The sequence below is a fragment of the Manis javanica genome, chromosome 1, assembly GCF_040802235.1.
Source record: "Manis javanica isolate MJ-LG chromosome 1, MJ_LKY, whole genome shotgun sequence".
NCBI classification, from domain to species: Eukaryota; Metazoa; Chordata; class Mammalia; order Pholidota; family Manidae; genus Manis; species Manis javanica.
The window spans coordinates 52,541,074-52,563,795 of NC_133156.1; the positions used below are offsets into that span (position 1 = coordinate 52,541,074).

At 46.8% G+C, this 22,722-nt stretch overlaps 1 protein-coding gene across 1 annotated transcript in view; it reads right to left on the reverse strand.

Moving 5' to 3' along the window:
- Window positions 1-22,722, reverse strand: part of SH3PXD2B (SH3 and PX domains 2B) — a 97,957-nt gene that overhangs the window by 11,308 nt on the left and 63,927 nt on the right. Inside the window, exons 6-12 of the mRNA XM_036995105.2 lie at window positions 21,684-21,709; window positions 14,497-14,631; window positions 10,800-10,904; window positions 6,504-6,621; window positions 4,066-4,292; window positions 2,809-2,858; window positions 1,821-1,946 (exon numbers count right to left, since the gene is read on the reverse strand). Coding sequence (XP_036851000.1) covers window positions 1,821-1,946; window positions 2,809-2,858; window positions 4,066-4,292; window positions 6,504-6,621; window positions 10,800-10,904; window positions 14,497-14,631; window positions 21,684-21,709 — 787 coding nt within the window. The remainder of the gene's footprint in view (window positions 1-1,820; window positions 1,947-2,808; window positions 2,859-4,065; window positions 4,293-6,503; window positions 6,622-10,799; window positions 10,905-14,496; window positions 14,632-21,683; window positions 21,710-22,722) is intronic.

The following is a 22,722-nucleotide window of genomic DNA, read 5'->3' on the forward strand; positions in this document are numbered from 1 at the left end:
GGATTCAATACAATGGGTAACTGTCGAACCACTGTGTTGTATCCTTGAAACTAATATAAGATTGTATATTAGCTATACTTCAAGAAAAAAAAGGAAGAATGGTTTTCAACTTGTAACTAAGTGACTAGATCTTAATTGTTCCCAACACTAGAAGAAATCATTAAAAAAAAAAAAGTATTTTACAGCCTTAGGGGGATTTCTTCTTTCCCCTTAGTTTCTCCATGTGGCTTGGGACATGCATGTTATAAAAATTAAGTCTGAGAGACTTCAGTTTAGGCTCTTTAAACACCCCTACAGACAGTCATCCTTTGATGGGCTGAAGGACACTTGGCTGGACAAGTTTCTGTAGAGGTTTGGGCAGAACCAACAGTGGTGAGGCCTAGGACACACCTTCAGGAAGCCACCTTCTGCCAACTTCACTGGGCAGCTGCCCTGGGTGCGAGAGGAAGAGGGAGAGAGGCAGCAGTGTCAGAGTTGGAGGGAAAACAGTGGGTACTTTGTAGGCCCTCAGAGAGTGATTACAGACCCTCCGGACGTGCCACACTTAAGCACTGACTCAATAATCACTCATCCACTCCTTATCTCTTTCAATCACCCAGAGGTTCATTCATAAAGGAATGGTTTATTAAGTATCTATTGTGGACCAGCCCCAATGCCAGGGTTATAGTCAAGAATGAAGAAAACATTCCTTGGCCTTCTGAGTTTTATGTAGGAGGCTAGTGGGGAGACAGATTTTTATTGATTCAACATTATTTATTGTAAACCTACCATGTGCCAGGTACTGTGCTCGCTGTGGGGATACAGAAGAGAAAAACATACAGTCTTTGTCCTCCTGAGGTTCTCAGATGTCAGGCAGATAAATAACAATGGGCCATCAACACCCTTGGTTCAAATCTGGAAACAGACTTGGGCTCACATCCTGGCTCTGCCAGCTTTTAGCTATATGACTTTGGACAGCACCTTTTTTCTGAGTCAGAGCCTTCTCCTGTGAAAAATGGGGAGTGTAATAGTCCTGCCTCATAAGAGCAAATGATTAAGTGAAATACTGCATGTAAATGCTTAGTACAGTGCCTGGCACATAACTGCCTTTCCCATTTCTTATAGGCTTTCCTGGAAACATGGGAAACACCTTCAAGCTTTAACCCCATGAAGAATGAGAAGAGAAATGAAAGGAAAGGGATTTATGCTGGCCTTTAGGCAGGACACAGAGCAGACAAGCAAAGGGGTGAGAAGAAACAGAGAGGGGAGAAGGGAAGAAGGAGGTGATAAAAACAGATTACAAGCCAGTCACAAAGGCTCACATATGGTATGATTCCTCTTATGTGCAATGTCCAAAACAGGCAAATCTAGAGAGACAGAAAGTAGATTAGTGGTTGCCTAGAGCTGGGGGTGCGGGCACTGCAAGGGACTGAGGGGAAATGGGGAGTGACAGCTAATGTGTGCAGGGTTCCTTTCTTGGGTGATGAAAATGCCCTCACATTGACTGTGGTAATGGTTGCACCACCCTGCAGATATACCAGAAATCATTGAACTTTATACTTAAACCCATGAATTGCATGGTATGTGAATTACTTCTCAATAAAGCTGTTACAAAAAAATACAATAAGAGGACAGTGACTGTAATGGGGTTTGTGGGGGGGACTTGGTGAAGGGGGGAGCCTAGTAAACATAATGTTCTTCACGTAATTGTAGATTAATGATACCAAAAAAAAAATACAATAAAGAAAGAATACAGAAGCAGGAGGTGAGAGGAGAGAAGCAGGAGGTGGTGCCTAGGATCAAGCATCACAAGCAGGCAAAGGGACACCAGGTCCACTCACCTCGACCTTCAGACCTGCCTGGAAGCTGATGCCATCAGGGATGGTTGTCTGGAATTCGGCAATGGTGTAATACTCTTCCTCCACTTGAGGTGGAATGGGAGGCTTGGGCAGGTTGAGACCTCGAGGCTGGTACAATTAAACAAAGTGCTAAGTCCACTGTAAGTTCATTACTGTGGTACTGAGAGGGGAGGCGCTAGGGGACTGGGCACACGATCACCCATGAGAGGGAACAGTGGACTTATTTGGATTCTTAGGGACAGAACAAAGAGGACTGCCCAGATTGTCACCTGCTAGATGGGTCTGTTACTTGCCCTTCAGCTTCAAAGTAATGAGAAGAAACATGGGACTTTTGTCTATGATCATGAAAATTTGAAGCAAGACGATATTCTCTGAATTTAAGAGGCAGCGGTTTGTGGAAAGAACACAAGTTTGTAGGTAAGACCCACCTGCATTGCAAGCACTTATTATGTGTGTGACTTGGGGGAAATTACCTCCTCTTCTGGAGCCTGTTTCCTCTCCAGTAGACTAGGGAGAGTAGGACAGGGAGGCACCCAGCACACTGCATGGCACCCAACAGGTGCTCGATAAATGGCAGAGGAAGGAAGGCTCCTTTTTCAAAGTATTGGTTAGAAAAGGACATAAAGAATTAAAAATGGAGGATGAAAGTAAAATATCAGAATGGCACAAGCGGCATTTGTGCCTCATCCCAGTTTTGGTTTCCAATGACCTTATCTGAGAAGAGTGGTCTAAGGTAAAGCGAAGTGGGCTCAGAAGAAGGGAGCACATCCCAAGGCCTAACTGTCCCAAAGCCATGAGCAAACTATTTCACCTCCTTAGGCTTCAGTCTTTGCACCTGTTCATGGGACTAGCACTCATTCACAAGGCTGCTGTGTGGACAGGGAAGACGTCATCTTTGGAAAGGGCAAGGTGGGTGTGAGGGGCCAGTCTCAGGTCAGGGGCTGACTCCCAGTAGCAAGGGTCCACTTACTATGGTCATGTCCCGGCGAGGAGGGGGTCTCTGTCTCATCTTGGGTGATCCTACAAAGAGATGAGATTTTAGTTCACACACACGTGGAATTTCAGAGATAAGACTCCTCAGGTGGACCAGGAAAGATCTATTCTCCCCTGCAGAAGATTAGGTGTGATGGTCCAAACAGGTATTCGTGAGCTGCTCCTGCCTTTCTGGCAAGAAGAGCCAGGCTGGGAAGGGGCTGCTCAGACCTGGCTCAGGACTACCGACATGTGTCCTGGAGCAATGGAAAGCTCTCCTCGAAGGGCTCCAGCATAACACAGGGTTATTTGACTCTTTGAGCCACAAGACCCTCATCTGTGGAAGGGGGATAATACCTGCCTTCCAAGGACAGTGGTGGAGATACAAGTAAATAAGCCTCTTGGCATGTGGCAGAGGCACCCAGTACACGATGATGCTCCTGGCTTTGTGTTTTAGAGCAAACCCAAATTAACAAGTACAGAACCAAGCAAACTGGGGCTGATGACTTCAGGGGTTTTACTGTGGAGTTGGGCTGCCCTTGCTCTGGGTCTCAGGGTCAGGAAGAGGATGACTTTGCAGTGGCCCAAGGCTCCTGGTTAAAGGCAGAACATCAAGGAAGTCACCCCTTGTGTTGTCAGAGCTGGTTCAGCACAGGTCCTCACAGAGGTGTAGTTCAGCAGTTGGGGTGTGGAGGAGACTGCTCATTATCTTAAATACCCTTTCCCCTGTCTTCTACTGCAATAAATAGCAACAGAGTTTTTAGCCAGATGCTCAGCTGCCTACATAGACTACATTTCCCAGATGCCCTTGCAGTTAGGTATTGCCATGTGACTAAGATCTGGACAATGGGACGTGAGAGAGAGGAGACTGTGTAGCATCCAAGTTGAGTCCTCTAGTTCTCCCTGCCTCCTTCATTGGCTAGACATCCTAGTGGGAAGCCATCCTGGACCAGGTGGATGAGGACAACACCAGATAGAGGCAGCCTAACATGACTGCATGGAGTTGCCATGGCAGCTCTGGACATACACCTGGACTTCTTTCACCGGGTATGTATGTGTTTGGCAGGGGAGGGGTCTTTGCCTGAGCAGCTGAACTTATATCCTAACAAACACAAGGGGTTTCAGATTTTCATTTGCTCGTCTGAATGTTAACAGCTGTTGTGAGGATGAGGGACAATATGTGAGGAGCTCTGAGCACAGACCCTGATGCACAGTAGGTGCTCAGCTGCCCGGAGCTGGGGTGGGCATCACTCACGCTGCTTGATGTCGCTGTCGGGTGCTGGGCGGCCTTCAAACCGGCGGTCCCTCTGGTTGTTGAGCAGCTCCTTCTCCCTGCCCACCGAGTTCTGCTGCCGGGAAACTCCATCCAGGTCAAGGATGCCCGCATGGGCGGATGAGCCAGGGCCCAGCTTTGGGGGTAAGGGATCCCCACTGCTCTTCTTTAGGTAGGAGGCTGGGGCCCAGCCCTCTTTGCCCTGGTACCTGGGGAAGAGGAAGGATGCTCACCAGGCTGCTTGGTCAGGCCCCTGGGAAGAAGCCGGGCTCCTATTGTGCATCACACTTCGGCTCCAGATGGTGGGAACCACGGCCCAAAGGCTGGCACACCACTCCCTGCCTCCTGGTGGAGACTGATCCCTTGTCTCATCCCACCACCCCACGTGGCTCATGGTCTCTCAAATGCGCATTAGCTCCCCCAGCCCCCACCACAGCCTCTGTTCCTGGAAACCCTCTGCCTGGAAAGTTACTTTCCGTTCTCCTTTTTGATCCTCTTTCCCAGAACTGTTTAATACCATTTCCTCTCTCAAACCTTTCCTGACCCACACAGAAAACAAAGCCCTCCCTCCGTGGCACCCCCACTGTCTCCCCACACACAACACAGGCCCTAATCCCACTTCCAACCACAACGACACTTGGCTGTGGTGGTTCTGTTTCCCCAGTTTGGACTCACCCTCCTGGGGGCAGAGACCAGGGTTATTCAACTTTGTGTGTCAAGGGCCTTGGTGCCCATGAAGTGGATGAAAAAAGAAAAGGGCAAGTGGACAAACTGTCGAAGGGCCACCTGACAGCTTATGAGAGTCAAATGTACTCATCTCTTCCAAACTCCACAATTAGTGACATCCCATTGGTAGTTTGAAATTGGCCATGGTGGGAGTATTTACACTGAAACTGGCAAACATCACAACTCAAGAGCATTTTGTTCTTGGGGAGCTGGTTGTTAAACATTTACCAGCATCCTACTGGTCTAGACTGCAACCAGCTGTCCATACCTTTGGGGAAGTTGAATAGAACCTAACTGGATATGATAAGTGGCAGGGCCAAATCTCTTGACAAGAATCACTTTAAGAATGAAACAGCATTGTTTCAATGAAATAAAAAAAGTCTTTTATAACTGGTAATAAATTTATAGGGAGATAGAAATCTGCAGAATTTGATATCTTTTATTCTTAAAATTCCCCCTAGGCGGGGATAAATCTTATCCTAACTAGAAAATGTGAGGCTCCATACAATCCATGTATGAGGCAGTTCATCATTTGGGCGCACAAAGCCATAATCAGAGAGACAACATATGCAGTGGTAAGTGAAGGACCTCTGGGGTGAGAATGGTATGGGTTCAAATCCTGGCTCTGTCACTTTCTAGCTTCAGTCAAACCTTCAGATGACTGCAGCCCTCCCTGACATCCTGCTGCAACCTCATGAGGAACCCGAAGTCCATTTAAGGAATCCCCAAATTGCAGTGCTACTAAGTTTTGGGATGATTTGTTATGCAGCAAAATAACAAGTATAGTCAAGGTATGTTGGATATCATTGTCACTACTGCTGTTTAAAACTTCAGCTTTGAAGTCCCCTCCCTCAGAAAGCTTTCCTGACCCCTGGGCCGAGGAGCCCCACTTCTGTGCTCCAAAGTCCCCCATGCATCACCACCCTGCCCTGTAACTGTTTATGAACCTGGCTTCAGGGCCTGTTGGTGTGAGCTATAGCCTTTCTCCAGAGGAGATTCTTACTGTGTGTTTGTTGAATGAATGAATGAAGTGCCACACACTCAGCCCCATGTGAGTAGCCCCAGTTCTCTACCTCACATCACAGTGCAGACCTCAGGCTTCCTCTCTTGTTCTAATTTCTTAGTCACAAGCCTGCCTCCTAGGGTAACCAAGAAGGGAGTTCCCAGGGCTTCCATTACTAAAACTGGAGAAGCCAGAGGCAGACCTGGATGAACTGGCTGCTCACCTCCTTATGCGGTTCTGATTTCATCACATAGGTGAAAGAGCTATCTTTGAAAGCTGGTCTCCTGCTTTTACTACTTGGGCTCTGAGAGACGAGGGCAAATTACCAGCTCCAGGATGACTTATGGTCCATGTGGCATTATGCATCATATCGGTTTCAGGGTAGGACTGGAGTGGGAAATCACTCACACAGGGCCACTCTGCATCTGGCTGCTCGTTATGAGAAACATCTGGAGGTAGAGACTAGTCTTGCTCAATGGAGTTATGGCTGTCTGCGGTTTGGAAAGGGTTTTGCTTATTATTTATTTTTAGAGAAGGATATGGGTAGGGATGGAGGCCTAACAGCCCAGAGAAGTGCCTTTTTATGGCTCACTGAAACCATAGCCCAACTACCTGCAGTCACTGTGCAATCACAAACCTCTGTGCAGCCGGAGACCACATGACCTGAAACCCACCCAGCGGCACTGGGTACCTGATCTTCCACCAGCCTTCCAGGTTCTTCTGGATGACCTCTACCACGGCCCCTCTCTCCAGGTTCATTTCATCTTGATCATGAGCTGTATATGGGTAAATGACTGTGTACTTTTCCTCTGCGTGGAAAAAAGGAGGCTGGAATAAGTCAAAGACACTGAAAGTCTTGGGATGCTAATGGCCAAGGATGTGATTCATGAGATGCCCTTGCCCACTTGAGGGAAAGATTTCCTCCAGAGTTTTCTGCCCTCCCCGGCTCTCCTCTCTTAGCCCTGGATGACCCTGCACAAGCAGCAATAAGACAAAGGACAAAGGTCAGGTCCCAGCCCCTCTGAAATCCCTCAGCATCATACATTCACCATCACCATCCTCAAATCTCAACTTCAAGGTTACCGTCCTTGATTTTGCTTTATGCAATGTTCTGAGCTATGGCATCAAGCTTATTTTTTCTCCATACCAGGAATTAGCCTCTAACACACCATATAATTTACTTATTTATTGTGTTTCATATCTTTTTGGTCTGTTAGAGTATGAATGTCACAGAGACAGGGATTTGTGTCTCTCTAGTTCTTTCTGTGTCTCCAGCACTGTGCATGGTGCTAGGAATATTAAGTGACTGTTTAGTAAATTAGTCAACTTTTAGTAAATGAGGACACCCCAAAGGTCTGGCAGGAGTCAACCTGCTCACAGGGTTAAATCATCTATGGCTCCTCTGCAGTTCTTGCACATAGAATGGTCAGAGATGAGCTGGATTTGAAAGCAGACAGTTTCAGGCCAAAATCACTGCTGAGGAGACAGCTAGCAATGTTCATTACCTAGCTGGTAACTGATCCTCATTTTTCATTAATTATTGTCAAGCCCCTGGATCCAACCATGCCTGAATTTTTTTGCATTTATTTTTTATATTTTATCTGTTTATTTTGAGATATAACTGACATATAACATTGTATTAGTTTTAGGTTTATAAAAATGACTTGATATATATATACATACATATACATGAATTACATATATATATTAATAATGAATATATATGTTTATATGTATACATTTATGTATTTATCAATGATTGGGTAATTCAGTTTTCATTAATGTGACTGGGGTGCCTTCTGCCCCACTCTTTGTGGTTCCCAGCTCCCACCCCACAAAGTTATGGGGCTATCCTTCTGGTCCCACCCTCTTCCCAGAGAGCTGCCTGCAGCTGTGTGCCTCCCAAAGAGCCCCCAGAGGCCCAGCCTCTACTGGTAGCATTGCTCACTGTCACACTCTGGCAGGGCCCCCCAGAGAACAAGGGATAGCTCCCAGGCCCAAAGCTGTCAGCAATGACTGCTGAGACAGAGAATGGGTGAGTGTCCCGGCAGAGCCTGGGGAGGAGAGGAGAGGGCTTTCCTGTTTAGATTATATTCCAGCCCCCAGGGAGTGACCAAGCCAGCTGTGGGCTGGTGTGCACGCCTAGTGTGTTGGAGCTGACTTTTTTCTCTTTGGGTAAACACCGCAGGCCTGCCCAGCTGGTGCAGAGGGAGGCAGAAAACACACATTTATGTATTTATTGATCTAGCCCACTGACCTGCTCAGTGGGGGCTGAGCTGCTTCAAGAGCACACTTCCTGTGTACAGCAGAGCCAGTTGGGTGAGGTGTGGGTGCTGTCAGGGGTTCAGGGGATAGATAATTCAGCCCCATGGATGCACAGCAGTTGTTTGGCTGAGTGGGAAGGGGTGCTGCCTGGGTCCTAGACTAAGTGTAATCAGTCCTACAGGCCCTGGACTCCTGGGGCCCACACCCTTCAGCTGAATCACACAGGGAGATTCTCCAGCACCCAGCAGCTCCCTAGGCTGCATGGGGACACTCAGTGATCCCTAATGAAGCTTAAGATGTGAGACCTTGTAGACTGCTTGGTGGGTCCTTGCTCACACTGCCTGTTTAGCATCCAGCTGCCCTTTCTCTGGGGGCACTACCAGCCTCCATCTACATGGTTTGGGCACGGCTGACCTCAGCAGTGCCTGGAGGGAGAGGGGAGTGTGCAGTACCCTGGCCTGGCCACAGTGCTGAGCCCCTGGCTGACATGACTGGGTCAGGACTGGCATATGGCCCTAGGGAGTTAGATGGAACTAATCCTGGTATGTGTGTTGAAGGAGAAGCACTTCCTTCGGTGGGTGTCCCTGAAGAGTGCAGGAACTGCTGTCATCACAAGAGAATGGTGCCAGCAAGACAGAAACAAAGCAGAGGTCGGGAGAGCGAGTCCCAGGTCCTGACTATAGTTTCAAACCCCTAGATCCAGCCATGCTTGAAGTTAGCCCTACTCTGAACTTCTCAGTTATATGAGCCAATACACTTTCCTTTTTGCTTAAGCCAGTTTGCTGTGGGTGTTTTCCCTTGCAACTTGTCTGATGAAAGGAACAGGTCATGGGCTCAGCATTATAGAGGCCCTCAGGCATCATTTTTTAACCTGGAAAACTTTAGAGCCCCTGGCCAAGTAATACCCCAGGCTCCCTCCTCCCAAACCTGCATGCCAACACATAGACAGTACAGACAAGGTTACTGTTTCTCACATGCACAGGCATGGGAAGTCCCAGGGCAGGAAGGCACATGCAGATGCTCCAAACACTGAATTGGGGAAGAAAGCTCCGAGGTAGGCACCTTGACGCCAGCTGATGGCATACAAGTCCCCCAGAGTCCGGCGGCGGCCCACGGGCCGGGGCAAAGACCAGTACCTCCATGAGACTGGATGGGGCAGCATGTAGAGGTGAAGGGCAGAAGGCAGAGGTGAGAAGGAAGCAATTCCAGTGTCTGGAGGCAAAATGGGTACCAAGTGCATATTCCCATTTAGGAGCAATTATTTCTGAGTCTATGCCAAGCCCCAGGTGTCTTAGAAAGACCAAGTTCCTGCGTATTAACCTTGAACTTGAGTGAAACGGCATCCAGTAGACACAATTCTATCGCTATCACAATTATAAAGATGCCTTAGACAAGCCCTTGTGGCAGGAGGAAGAAAAATGTACAAACCCTTAGGAAAATGTGGTCTCTCTCCCATCTAGCTGTGTGACATGGGGCAAGTGTTTCTATCTTTCTGGGCCTGTTTTATCATCCATAAAATGGGGATAATAATCAGTCCCTCACAGAGGCATGCCCACAGTGGTCATCATTAACTGTCTAAGGGAGCTATAGGTTCCACACAGAATTCTACAACCCCTGAGTTGATCGTTTAGTATGCCTATGTTAGCCCAGCCCCCAGGGCCTGCTGGACCCCACAACACAGAGAAAACCAACAGGTGTTCTCCTGTGAGGGCTGCCGGCTGCAATAAAACTAAGTGCAAAACCACAGTCACTTTTTCTGCTAACCTTTAAGCATAGAAATATCCCCTTTCTTCTCACCGTCTTTTCTGATAAATATATACTTAAAGTGGCTTTGTGCTTTCTCAAACTTGTCAATTGAAAGCCCCAAATATTCAACCCTAGGTAAGGTAAGGCTATAAAATTAACCATTCCTAGGTATTTGTTGTGTTAGGTTCTTTGCCAAGTGCTTTTCATGTGGGATCTCATTTCATTTTTTAAAAATCCCACAATGTAGACATCATCATTTCCATTTTCCAGAGGAGGAAGCTGAGGCACAGAACAGCTATGCCATTGCGCCCAGACCGCTCACCCGTGAGCAGTACAGGTGAGACTCAAATTCAAGTGTGTCTGACTCTAAAACCCTTCTGTTTATTAGCAGAGATGAACTCATACTCTAGTTTTAGGAATGCTTCTCAGAAAGGGAGTTGCTTGGGCCTTAGTATTTCTGGCATCACAGGAACCACCCTCTAGGACACCTGTAGGGAAAATTCTCCAGGAAACAAGCATGTGTGGCTAAGTGGAGAGGATCAGCCCTACACCTGACACCCAGTCAGGGCCACTACACCAACAGAGAAAGCAGAGATCTTTACAGATGGCTTCGGATGTCTTACAAGTGAGCCGGATGAAGCCCCAGCATCTTGGCCATCAGAAAATTTAAGGGAGGGACAGTGAGGTGTTAACAGCAAACAGGCAGGGGTCCTCCTGGGGTCCCCTGTTGGTGTTAGGGCCCCAGCTCTGGCCAGGTTTGCCTGGGCTGGCTCCCAAGGGCCCCCTACGAAGTGATGGGATTGTTGTCAGTCCCAACCCCAGGCCTGGCTTCTGTCCCCGGGCCAGAGAGTCTGAGCCAGTGAGCCTCGGAGACTCACAGCAGAGACTGAGGGAAGGGCCTGTGGGAGGAGGACCCCATACAGGCGACAGCAGCACAGGTCTCCCCAGCAAGCCTGAGGCTCAAGCTCCTTCCTACCTTCTTCAGGCTGTAGAGAAAACTCATCCTGTACACCATCCTGCCCTTCGAGGCAGGTCGCAGGGACCCAGCCTTGCTCTTCAGCAGTGCTGACGAACCACCAACCTGGGAAAGTGAGCAGTGCAGACTGATGTTAGCTGGGTCAGGAGTGAGGCCTGGGGGTCAGAATACAGTGATATATTCAGCCACTAGATGAGGCAATGCTCAGAGTATGGCTGCAAAGTCACCATTTTATTGGTGGAACACAACTACCTATGTGAGCTGATGGCTAACTGCTGAAGACGGGCCAACAAGAAACCCGGGACAGATTTCATCCTGAATGATGAGAGCAAAGTACGGAGCTTCCTTCACTGAGGTATGCAGGGCACTAATCATTTGACTTGCACTGTCTGATATAATCTTCATGTAGTCACCCCCATTGTACAATGAGGAAACTGAGGCTCCAAGAGATGAACAGACTTGTCCAAGTTCACACAGCCTATGGCACAGCTTCAATGTGCACTCAGGGCTGTCTGATGCTGAAGCCACTGCCCTAATAACTTGGCTGAGACACTGACTTTGCATTGGTTCATGCCAGGGTAAAGCTGGCTGCGGATGTAACTGCTCGAGAGGCCTCTCACACTCAGACTCAGATTCAGGCCTTGCCCCTGGAGAGCAAGGTCCCGCGTGGGGCCTGGGGCAGGCAGAATAATGACTCACCAAAGATGTCCATGCCCTAATCCTTGTAACCTGTGAATATGTTAGGTTACATGGGCAAAGAGGCACTACAACTGTAGACAGGATTAAGGATGCAAATCAGCTGAGCTTCAAATGGCACTTGTCCTGGATTACCTGGGCAGGCCCGGGGCAATCCAAGGGAGGCAGAAGAAGAGAGGTGGCTATGAGAGACAGGCACAGACAGGCACAACAGTGCTGACTTTAAGGACAGAGGAAGGCGCCAAGAGCCAAGGGAGGCAGGCGGCTTCTTCAAACTGGAAAAGGCAAAGGAGCAGATCCTCTCCAGAACCTGCAGAAGGCTACACAGTCCTGCCAATGCTTTGATTTGAGCCCAGTGGGACTTATTTTGGATTTCTGACCCACAGGACTGTGCAATATAAAATTGTGTTGTGTCAAGCCACTAGGTTTTTAACACAATAGGAAATTAACACAGGGCACACTACTCTGCACAATATAAATGGAAAAACAGGATCTGCTCCCCAAGATCACTCACCTCCAAGCCCTGGAGACCCCAAGGAGAAGAGAAGGACTGAGCAAGCATCCTGGGCTTAGAGGGAGGCCTTTGCTTTTGAGCTCCCTGAAGTGGAAGCCACCTTCTACTTTAATCAACGGGATATTCCTTTCAAAATACATGTTTTGGTGGCTGGGAACTGTGTGTGTGTCTGTGTTGTGTGTGTGTGTGTGTGTGTGTGTGTGTGTGTGTGTGGTTGATAAGCCTATGGAAAACCAGAAATTAGAAAATACGTTGTATGCCTTCCTAAGACTTCATACTTGTAGGTATTTGTGTGGAGGATAAGGGAACTGTCCCAACAGCAATGACTTACCAGACCATCTCAGCACTTCACATCTACTACTGATGGGCTGGATCCTCACAACAGCCTTATGGACTGGGTACTCTTACCCTCTTACCACTCCACTTTACAGATTAGGAAGCCGAGGCTAAAAGAGGGGCAGTGACTTGACCAAGGTCACAAAGAAAGTGGCAGGGCCAGGATTCAGGCCCAGGGCTGTCCAGCTTCACAGACTCAGCTCTCAGCCATCTGCACTAATGCCTTGTGCATTGCTAGAGGGAGAGTAAATAGGTATGGGCACGGTTTGGAAGCAGATAATTTGCCAGTCTCACAAAATTTAAAATATATGTACCTTATGGTCTAGTTATCCCACTTTTCAGTATCCAACCTAAAGAAACACTTACTGATGTGCACCCAAATATCCTAGAGAAAAATATGGCTTATTCGGGTCAAAGAGTACGCAGGTGTTAAAAGAAGAGCTAAGTGTTGAGTGAAAAAAGCATGTTGTAGATCAAACTGTATAAAATGATACCACTGGGGTAAAAAAACTACAAAACTACACACAGAATATGTGTATGCATGTGTGTATCTGTGACTATATATGTACACATATATATGCACATACACACATGTACACTCCATGTACCTACTCATACACATATGCACACACATATACACATGGACATAGATGTGTATGTGTACATAATTATCAAGGATTCATACCAAACTGACAAAAGGGCTATCAGGAGTTTGGAAAGGGAACTAGGGTTGAAGCTAGTGGGAAAAAAAGATTTCATTCATGTTTTAAGAAGAACATAATCATATATTACTTGGGTAAGTAAAATATAATTATAAAAAAATGTTGCCAGTTTGTGGGCCTCTTGAAGATTTGACCACCTTCCCCCTTTTTTCCTGCTGCCCTCTGGACATACCATGCCTGTCTATAACTCCCCATCCTGTGTACATAATTCCTATTCTTCTCTTGGCAATGCATTCTTCCAGACCCCACTCTAGTGGGTGGCCCAGGGGAGCAGGCACTCCCTTCTTTAGACCCCATGGAATGGCCTAGCCATGCCCATAATCTGCATATGCTCATTCTCAGGAATTAAAGCCACATGGCCTTGGGGCCAGCCAGAATTGTTTTGGAAGTCCAGCTCAGCAACCGGTTGTGAGATCTAGGGTGAGTGACTGACTGAGTCACTTGGGGTCTTGGTTTCTTCAGCTGTGAAGCAGGGGTACCAACGGCTGCATTGAGCAATTAAGGAGTTTTGGTTGGCTAATGCTGACCTTATGACTAATGGTAACATGATTCATGCTGGTGGAAGCATAGCCTTTCCCCTATTTTTGGACCCTAACTAGCCATTGGGGTAGCATAGAGATTGGCCTGCTAATGATATTATAAGCGAGTGTCATATTTTAGCCACAACAAAGTGAGAGGGCTCAGGTCACCTAATCCTGGAGAGGATCTACTCATCCCGTGCTTCCTGTTCTTTGCCTTCAATGGTGCCAATGGCTGCACTGTGGCTAAGGAAGGCAAAAGGGAGGGAAACCCACATTTTTGAGCACCTATTGTGTGCCAGGCACAGGGTTAGATGCATTTTGTGTAGCATCTCACTTAATCCTTACAACAGCTCCTCGGAGCAGCTTTCTGTACCTTGCAGATGAGGGAACTGAAGGCCAGAGATGAAGCAATCTGGACTGCTGTGAAATGCAGAGTTTCGACAGAAACCCAGGCTGGGTGTCTCGATCAAACCACATCCTGTCCAGACTTGGCCAGTCTATGTGACCAGTGTTCCCTGTGATGGCAGGAGGACTAGGGGACAGGTGGTGTGTCCATCCCACCAGAGCCCACAGCTGATGGAGCGTCATGAAGACTCTTAAGAGTAATGAGAGACAAATCAACAAAGCAACTCTACAGTGGAATGCTGGACTCTGCCTCCAAGAGCTTTTAAACCAGAAGGAATGCTCACAAAACATGAACCTCAGTGACCCAACAGGATTCTTGTGAGATGCGGCCAAGAGGGACGTCTGACCACTGTGATCCAATAGGGGTAGCTCTTTAAGAGGCAGTCAGCCAGATCTAGGAACTGATCAGCCCATATTGGCTATTGTGGTTTCTGTTTCCAGGGTCTCCTGTCCTAGGGTTTGTGACAGTGTACGGCAGGGAGGAGGTGGTCTAGGTCCCCTACCTGACTCGTTCTTCTCAATGATGTCCACCACTTGCCCCACGCTGAGGCTGATCTCCGAACTCTCCTGCTTTTGGTAGTCTGCCACCACCACATACTGGTCCAGGACCATGGGGTCCACCGAGGTCAGGTCACCTCCTGTGGATACAAAATCCTATTAGATATCACATCTGGTCACCACCCACATGTGAAGGAGCAGCAGCCAGGGGAGTAGGGACATTCCAAATTGAGAAAGAAACTGTTAGAAGACTTGACTCAAATCTGTCCTTCCTTCATTTGTTCACTCAACTACAAAATTTACCAAATGACTGTTCTATGTAGGCACTGTGCTAGGAACTGGGGATTCAGAGTTGGTTAAGATATGGTACCTTCCCTGAAGAAGCTGATAGCCCAATGAAGTTTATTCATTCATTCACATCACATCCATCATCTACCTACCTAACCAAACATCCATTCATCAACCATTCATCCATCCAGCAATCCATCCATCCAAAATCACTGATCTATTAATTCATCAAGTCACCATTGATACTGGAGACACTCTATTAGGTGCTAGGGGTACTAAAGTGAAAGTAACAGATATGACTCCCAGCCTCAAGTAACTTAATCTAGCTGGGGAGACAGACACATAAAATGAGTATATATAATCACTAAGTATACAGGCTAATATGAGTATTAGTTTTTGACAGATGTGTTGCTGGAAAAAACCAGGATGCCAGGCAAAGAATGAATGAGAAAGGGGATCCTGTATTAAGTGGGTGGTCAGCAAGACTTCCCTAGGAGTGACATAAAGCAGAGACCTGAGATGAGGAGTCATGAGAATGGAGAAAGCACAGTGCAGGCAGACTCTGAGATGGGAAAACACCTAGAGCTTCCTAGGCCTGGAAGGAAGCCAGGGTGGCTGAAACGCAGTGGGTGAGGAGAGAGCAATCCTGCAAGAGGTTGCACAGGTAGACAGGGGACACAGCAGGTAGGGCCTTGCTGGGCCAGCAGAAGAAGTTTGGATGTTTCTTAACCCTGAAGTAGAATGCCATTGAAGGGCTTTAAGAAGGGAATGACAAGTGAAGATTAATGTCTTTAAAGGATAGTTCTGGCTGATACATGAAGAATGGATTAGAGGCTGGCAAGAAAGCAGGAGACCAGATGGAGGTCATGGAGTCATGAGACAAGAGATGACAGTGGCTTTGGACCGGGCATGGCAGAGGGAAGAGAAGAGAGCACACAGACGCTTCAGGATCGGCTGGTTCCACAGGATGCAGTGGGGATGGTGCCCTGCAGTTGTGCGGCCCTGGTTAAGTACTAAGACATACAGGCATACCTCATTTTATTGTGCTTTGCTTTATAGATATTGCAATTTTTACCAATGGAAGGTTTGCAAACCCTGTGTTGAGCAAGTCTATCAGTACCATTTTTCCACCAGCATTTCTCATTTTGTGTCTCTGTGTCACATTTTGGTAATTCTTGCAATATTTCAAATTTCTCATTATTAATTATACTTGTTATGGTGATCTGGAATCAGGGATTATGACCTGCTGAAAGCTCAGATGGTCATCATTTTTTAGCAATAATGGATTTTTAAAGATATGCACATTGCCTTTTTCAACACAAATGCTGTTACACATTTAATAGACTAGAGTATAGCATAAACATAACTTTAATATGCACTGGGAAATCAAAAAATTCATTTGGCTCACTTTATTGTGGTATTTGTTTTATTACAGTGGTTTGGAACCAAACCCACAATATCCTCAAGGTATTTCTGTATCTGATAAATAAATGAAAAGGTATCACAGAATGTGGGTGATACAAAGGGACATCTGAGTCCAGAGACCCCAAGAGAAGGTGACAGAATTTTTGTAACAGCAGGCTGAATGTGGTGGGAGGGCAGCCTGAAATTTGTGGCCACAGGGCCCTGATTTTCTGGAGGTCTTGATTCAAAACATTCCCTTCTGTTTCCATAACGGAAATCTCCAGGAAACCCCCACATCTCCACACACACCCAGAAGTGGAGTAGTGTCAGAGAGCCAGCTCAAACTGAGTCGATCTTGTATATATCTTCCCAACCCTGCAGGGTGGTCTCTTGTTGGTAGCTTGAAATTGGCCATGGTGGGAGTATTTACACCATGGATATTGGCTAATGCTACAAAGCAGGGCTTTACATCAGAGAGCTGGTTGTGAAGTATTTACCAGCACATCATTGTACTCCAGTTTCTGGCATTCAGAACAGCACAAGGGCACTTTGTTAGAACACGTGCTCTGAATTTCTGATGTGGGAAACCAAAAAACATGGTATTGTATTTGGGTGAAGGGTCACTGCTACTTGGCTCTGTGGTATTTCTGGCCATTCACTCTTCCCAGGTGAGGGCAATGGAGGGCCCCAGGGCAGTCTTGCCACTTGTACCCTGGGTGAAGAAAGCATGAGAACAGAGAAGGAGAGGGTACGAAAGAGACAGAAGAGGGAGGATGAAGGTTCAGAAGGTTGGGAGGGAAGTTGCCCCACATGAATGCCTATTAGCGGCTACAGAAACTGAGTCAATACAACGACCATGGAAGGTAGGTACTGCCATCCCCATTTTCCAGACAAGAAAAAAGAGGTTCAGAGATATCAAGTGACTTTTCTTGGATCCCACAGCTGGTTGGTGACAAAGCCTGACTTGAACCAGGTCCACCTTGCTCAAAGGCTCTCCAGGGTGGTGGGGCTTGGCAGTGGGTGAGTGAGGGAAGAAAAGATGATAGGGAAGGAAGGGGGTCTGAGGCCTGCTTGCTTTCTTTTCCCAAAATGCCCCATGACCACCCCAGGGGCACAGTCTTATTCTTTTGTGTGTCTCAGAGCTATCTCCATTACTGCCAGCCCTCTCTTCCTCCATCACCCCCCCTAACACCAAGCACCAAGCCACAAGGCTGACTTCCTCCAAGTCTCAAGTGTGGGGTCCAAGTCCAAGGCAGTTCCTGTGAATGAGTGATGCACACTGGCTGGCAGGAGGCTCTTGGCTACTTGTCCTGGTCCCTGCAAGCTGGGGACACTTTCCCCAGTGAATGCAAAAGGTAGAAACCAGACTCTAGTTTTTGCCCTAGGATACAGCCTGCCTTAGGGCTCAGAGAACCCCAGGAATGCAGCTACCTTCTGGTTTGGACCTCAGCTGGGGTGTACACAGGTAACTGTACTTCCCTGCATCTCAACTGGACAGAGAGGACTGGAGAGAGGAGAAAAGCACAGGCTCCACAGCCAGGCCGGAACCCAGGTCACTCCTGCTGCCCAGGTTAATGTTCAAAGAGATAGGCCCAGATCTTCCAGGCAGGTGGTCAGCAGGCACTTGTGTCAGGGAGTGGCTGTGGGGACTTCCACAGAGTCACAGGTCTGCTGCAGACAGACCTTCTTTCTGGCACTCCATCACCCCACTTCACCCACAACCTCACTGAGCCACATCCTCTGCACTAGTGACTGAGAGGCTTCTCTGGGACCAGGGGAGGCAGGAAGACACCTGTAACTGGTCTCTATCTGCCCCTACAGTCTATCCTTCCTTCTGCAGCCAGAATGCTAAAAAGTGCTAATATAATCATGCTGTTCACTGCTAGGCATCTACTACAACTTCCAGTGCCCTCAGATTCTCCACAATCTGGACTCTGCTTGCTTTTACAGCCTTGTCTTATTCCTTGACCTTCACTCAGCTTTAGATGATTTCCTACCTCAAGGAAAAATTCAAATGCTTTTCTTCACAGTACCTGTAACACTTTGTTTTGTTTGCACATCTGTCTTTTCCACCAGACTGAGACTACTTCCCACATCTCATTTACCTTTGCTTTTTCTTGGAACCTGAAGCACTGCTAGGCACACAATAGATGCTTAATAAACATGGAATGAATAACTGTGTCTTAGCACAGAAGCTCAATGGACGTTTGTCGAGTGAATGAACAAGGATGAATGGAGACTTCTAGAAATGTTTTCTGTGTTGTGTGGCTCCAGGCCTCTAGGGAGCACACAGTGCTGACAGTTACCAATAGGCACCTATCCATCTTATGGCCAACTACTCTTTCTTGTCTACAAATGGAGACAGAGGTTTTGGTTAAGTCAGGGTCCAGTTAAGTCAGGTTACTCTGTTCAAAATGTTAATTGTTGCACCCAGTTTAACAACTGATAGTGGCACAGCTGTACCACATATAATTTTCAGGACTCTGATTAATAGGCTGATTCATTAATTTCTGCACCAACTCTCCTAGCCAGGTTGCCAGTGGGATTTGGGTAATGATGAGCAGTGACAGAATCAGGCCTTCATGAACTCACTAAGAAAGAGACACAAAGCCAGGAAATGAGGAGGGCAGGAAGCAAGGTTTAGGACTCTGGGCTGGCATGAGCAGATCAGGTACTGGCACCTCCTCCACGACTTGCTCAGAAGTTGGGTCTGAATCTTACAGCTCTTTCTTCTTCTATGACCGTCGCTTTTAGACTGTAGTTCCCTGCCATTAAATGATTCAGAAGAGGGTGCATGGGATGTTTTCAGTACCAGTTCTTTCAGAGCAGGCTGCCTTCATTTTACCCAAAACACTCAACTAATCAAAACCTGGTTTGTTTTATTTATTCTACCAGGATTCTCAAACGAGGCTTCAGACCATTTAGGCGTTGGGCAGAGACACCTACTGGTGGACTGTGATATTGCAGCCAAGCTCTATAATGCATAGTAATTGCGGTACCTATTAGTTGATGCAGGTAGCCAAGTTCTGGGGGCTGCAAATGTGAAATCAAAGTATTCCTAGGTAAGGAATGTCATTTTGTGGTCTAGAGGGAAGTAAGAGTGAAGGAAAAAGTCAACAGAAAGGAGGAGATTCAACATTGGAAGGGTGACTTTAACCTTAAGTGCTATGAAATTATCTCAAGAGGTATAGTGCCTTATTTACCACAAAATTTTCTAGTTGTCAACCATATGAGGACACAGCAAGAAGGCAAGCGGCCTGCAAGCCAGGAAGAGCGCTTTCACCAGAACCCAGACATACTGGCACCCTGACCCCGGACTTCCAGACTCCAGAATTGTGAGAAAATAAGTTTCTATTGTTTAAGCCACTCTGTCTACATTATTTTGTTATGGCAGCCCAAGCAGATTAATACAATGAGTAATGGTAAAGTGAGATTTTCTTTCCAGAAATTCTCTGTACTGCCAGTCTTGCTGAAAGAGCCAGTAAATGAGAGGATACTTCAATAAGTAAAGGTAGAGAGATCAGGAAGAAAGATGCTCCTTAAATATTCAGATGACCCTTTATATTTTGATGGGAGAATTTTTTTCCACAGGGTGAGCAGAATTTGATGCCACAGTAGCCAAAGTCTGCAGAAGCCAGCCAGCCAGCCATGACCAGGAAATTCTGGAGATAGATAAGCTTTGGCTAGTCAACCTTAATTCCCTTTCATATTCAACCAAGAGGGTTGGTTCTAACAGAAAGGAAGTGTTCAAAGGTCAGATAAGAAATAAGCCTTATCCCAGCATGGGCTCTTGGCCTAAAGAAGAAAGATGCTATTTCCCATCCAGTTGAACTATAAATAAATCCATCCCCCACCATTGCAGGTGAATGATGTAATAGTCGGCACCACAAATTAGAGCTTCTTCTCTTTTCCAGACCATTCCCCTCAACAAGCCTGTTCTGACCAGACACTTCTGCTTTCACAAGCCAGGGCTTCTCTTTCCTCTCTCCCTTCCACTCATTCCCTCCAGGAAAGTCTCTGCACACTCTGTGATCAGCCCAAGAGTGGCTGCTCCTCTTCTCCTCTCTGCTCTTTTCTAAGGAACCTATCATTATCTTCAGGGCTCAAGGACTATTTGCAGCATTAGCAGGATGCCATGGCTCTGGCCAGTACCTATTAAACCAGAAAGTAGAGCTGTAAATAGACAGGCTGGGAAAAGGCCAGAGTTCCTTCCAGATGCCATACGTACTGGCAAAGGGATCCAGTTTCTCCCCACTCTTCCTTGCAAGAATGGGCTTGGGGCCTGACTGGAGGCCATATATCCAGAGGGCAGCAAAGGGACCAAAGCTGTTGAATGTGGACTGGCTACTGATGATGGACAGGGGACTGTGTGCTCTGAATTAACAGTAGCAGTATAAAAACAGCAGCAAACACTTCACTTTCAATATGCTGGGCACTGTTCTGAGTGCTTTATGCCTATTATTACAAATCCTATGATAATCCTATAAGGTAGATTACTATTATTATCCCCATTTTACAGCTGAAGAAACTGAAGCCCATGAGAAAAGGTGTTCTTTTTCAATTCTGGGATCTTTGCTTAGACCGCCTCTCCCACATCCGTATCAACTGCTCTCACACTTCCTGGAGTCCTAGTTAAATACAAGAACTTAGAATTCTGGAAGCTCTGCAGACCACAGTGGCTCCAGGTGTGGTAAGGGCTAGGGACATGGCACATCTGCGGGATGATCTTAGGTCGCAGTCAGAAAGAGCTGGGCTGCTGTGAATCTAAATTCTCACAGGCCTGTGAGAACTCAATCATTCCTCTGTGCATTGCCAGATCCCCACCTTTTCTTCTTCCATGATTGCTCTTGATACAAGAGTTGTGCTGTCTAGGGAATGGAAAGAGTATTAGGAAGGAAGAGAACTGACTTTGGAGACTGGAAGTGAGGACGGGAGCTGCGAGAAATAGCAGTTGTGAATGCCCAGAACAGTGGCTTAACTGAAGCAAGTACGGAGGCTGGACCTGGTGCTGAGAATGGCGAATGGATCGGGCCCAGATCTACAGCACACTAGCGCGCTCCTGTGTGCTGTCCCCTCAGCCCCAGATGCCCTTTGCTGTGTGGAAAGCTCCTACCTGTGCCTCATAACCCAGGGTCTCTCCTTTGTGACTCCTCCCAACACCTGAGAAGAATGCTCTCATCTCTGAGTGACCACATTCCTTTGTCCAGAGCAGAACAAAGGTATTTAACCCCTACAGCAGGATTAGGAGATGTCTGTCTCTCTTGCTCCTCTGAGGCATTCTTAAAGAAAGGTACTGGGTCTCATTCACTTTGTAATTTTTTGATATAGGATGTAACAACCTCCAATCCTTTTTTTGGGAAACATCAATCACACATCCATCCATCTACCCATCCACCTGGCTGCATCCCCAGTGTAGTATCCAGGGCCTGGTACATCATAGGTGCTCAGCAGGGACATGTGGAACATTGAATGAATAGGAGAAAACGAAAAATATTCTTACCAGATTTCTTTTTCCCAACATGCTCCCTGTACAGGAAAAAAATGGGGATGGGGAAGAGTAATGAGTCAGCACTATTATATATTGACTGGAGTTATTCTATTAGGAAACTGAGCTTCTTCATCCCATAACATCTCTAGCGAATGAATTAAACACAAGCCAGACCCAGGGGTTGAGACTCTTTAAAAAAGAAAGAGTTCCTCTTAATTTTCTTCCTTTGCCTGATGAATTCTCTGGTGCTCTGGGGACCAGCATTTCTATTTGTAGAGTAGGAGGCTCTGGGGTACAGGTGAAGCGGGGGAGGAGGCCTGCAGTCTGAAAATAAGGGTTTGGCCCCCACACTGGGCAGAGCCTGTTGCCCACCTTATCAGGTGCTGTAGAAGCCCTGCCCCACTTCTTAGGGGTCCCCTGAGCCCTATACATGGAGCAATAAGCTCTTGTAAGAAGTAAGCGGAACACACTAAAACTGGGTAGAAGTCTGGAGAGCAGAGAACACAGCATGTCTCCCGCATGGTGACACAGAGAACACTGCTACAGGCTAGATTTCATCCAGAATAATGAGTAATGACTCCCTTCCATTTGTCAACCATGTCAGATATACATACAACTGCATTACAAATACAATATTAAAAATCAGAGTTGACAAAGTACTTTAAAGTAAATTAACCCATTAGTAAAAGCGTTTCCAATGTTATAAGGAGAAAAGGGAAGGACACAATGGTTGTTATGGCAACAGTCACATTAGCTACTAATCACTAAATGCTACTACACCGTGCCAGGACCCTGCCACGTACTTTTATTTCACTCATTTAATACTCAAAACAACCTTAGGAAATAGGTACTCTTTTCATGCCATTTTACAGATGAGGAAAATGAGGCAGAGGTGTTAAGCCATGTGCCCAAGGTCACAGAGCTAGCAAGTAGCTAGGGTTGGAACCCAGGTCCATCTAATTTTTAAAAATTGAAATACAAGTCACATACCATGAAATTCATCCTCTAAAGTACAGAATTCACTGGTTTTTAGTATATTCAAAAGATTGTG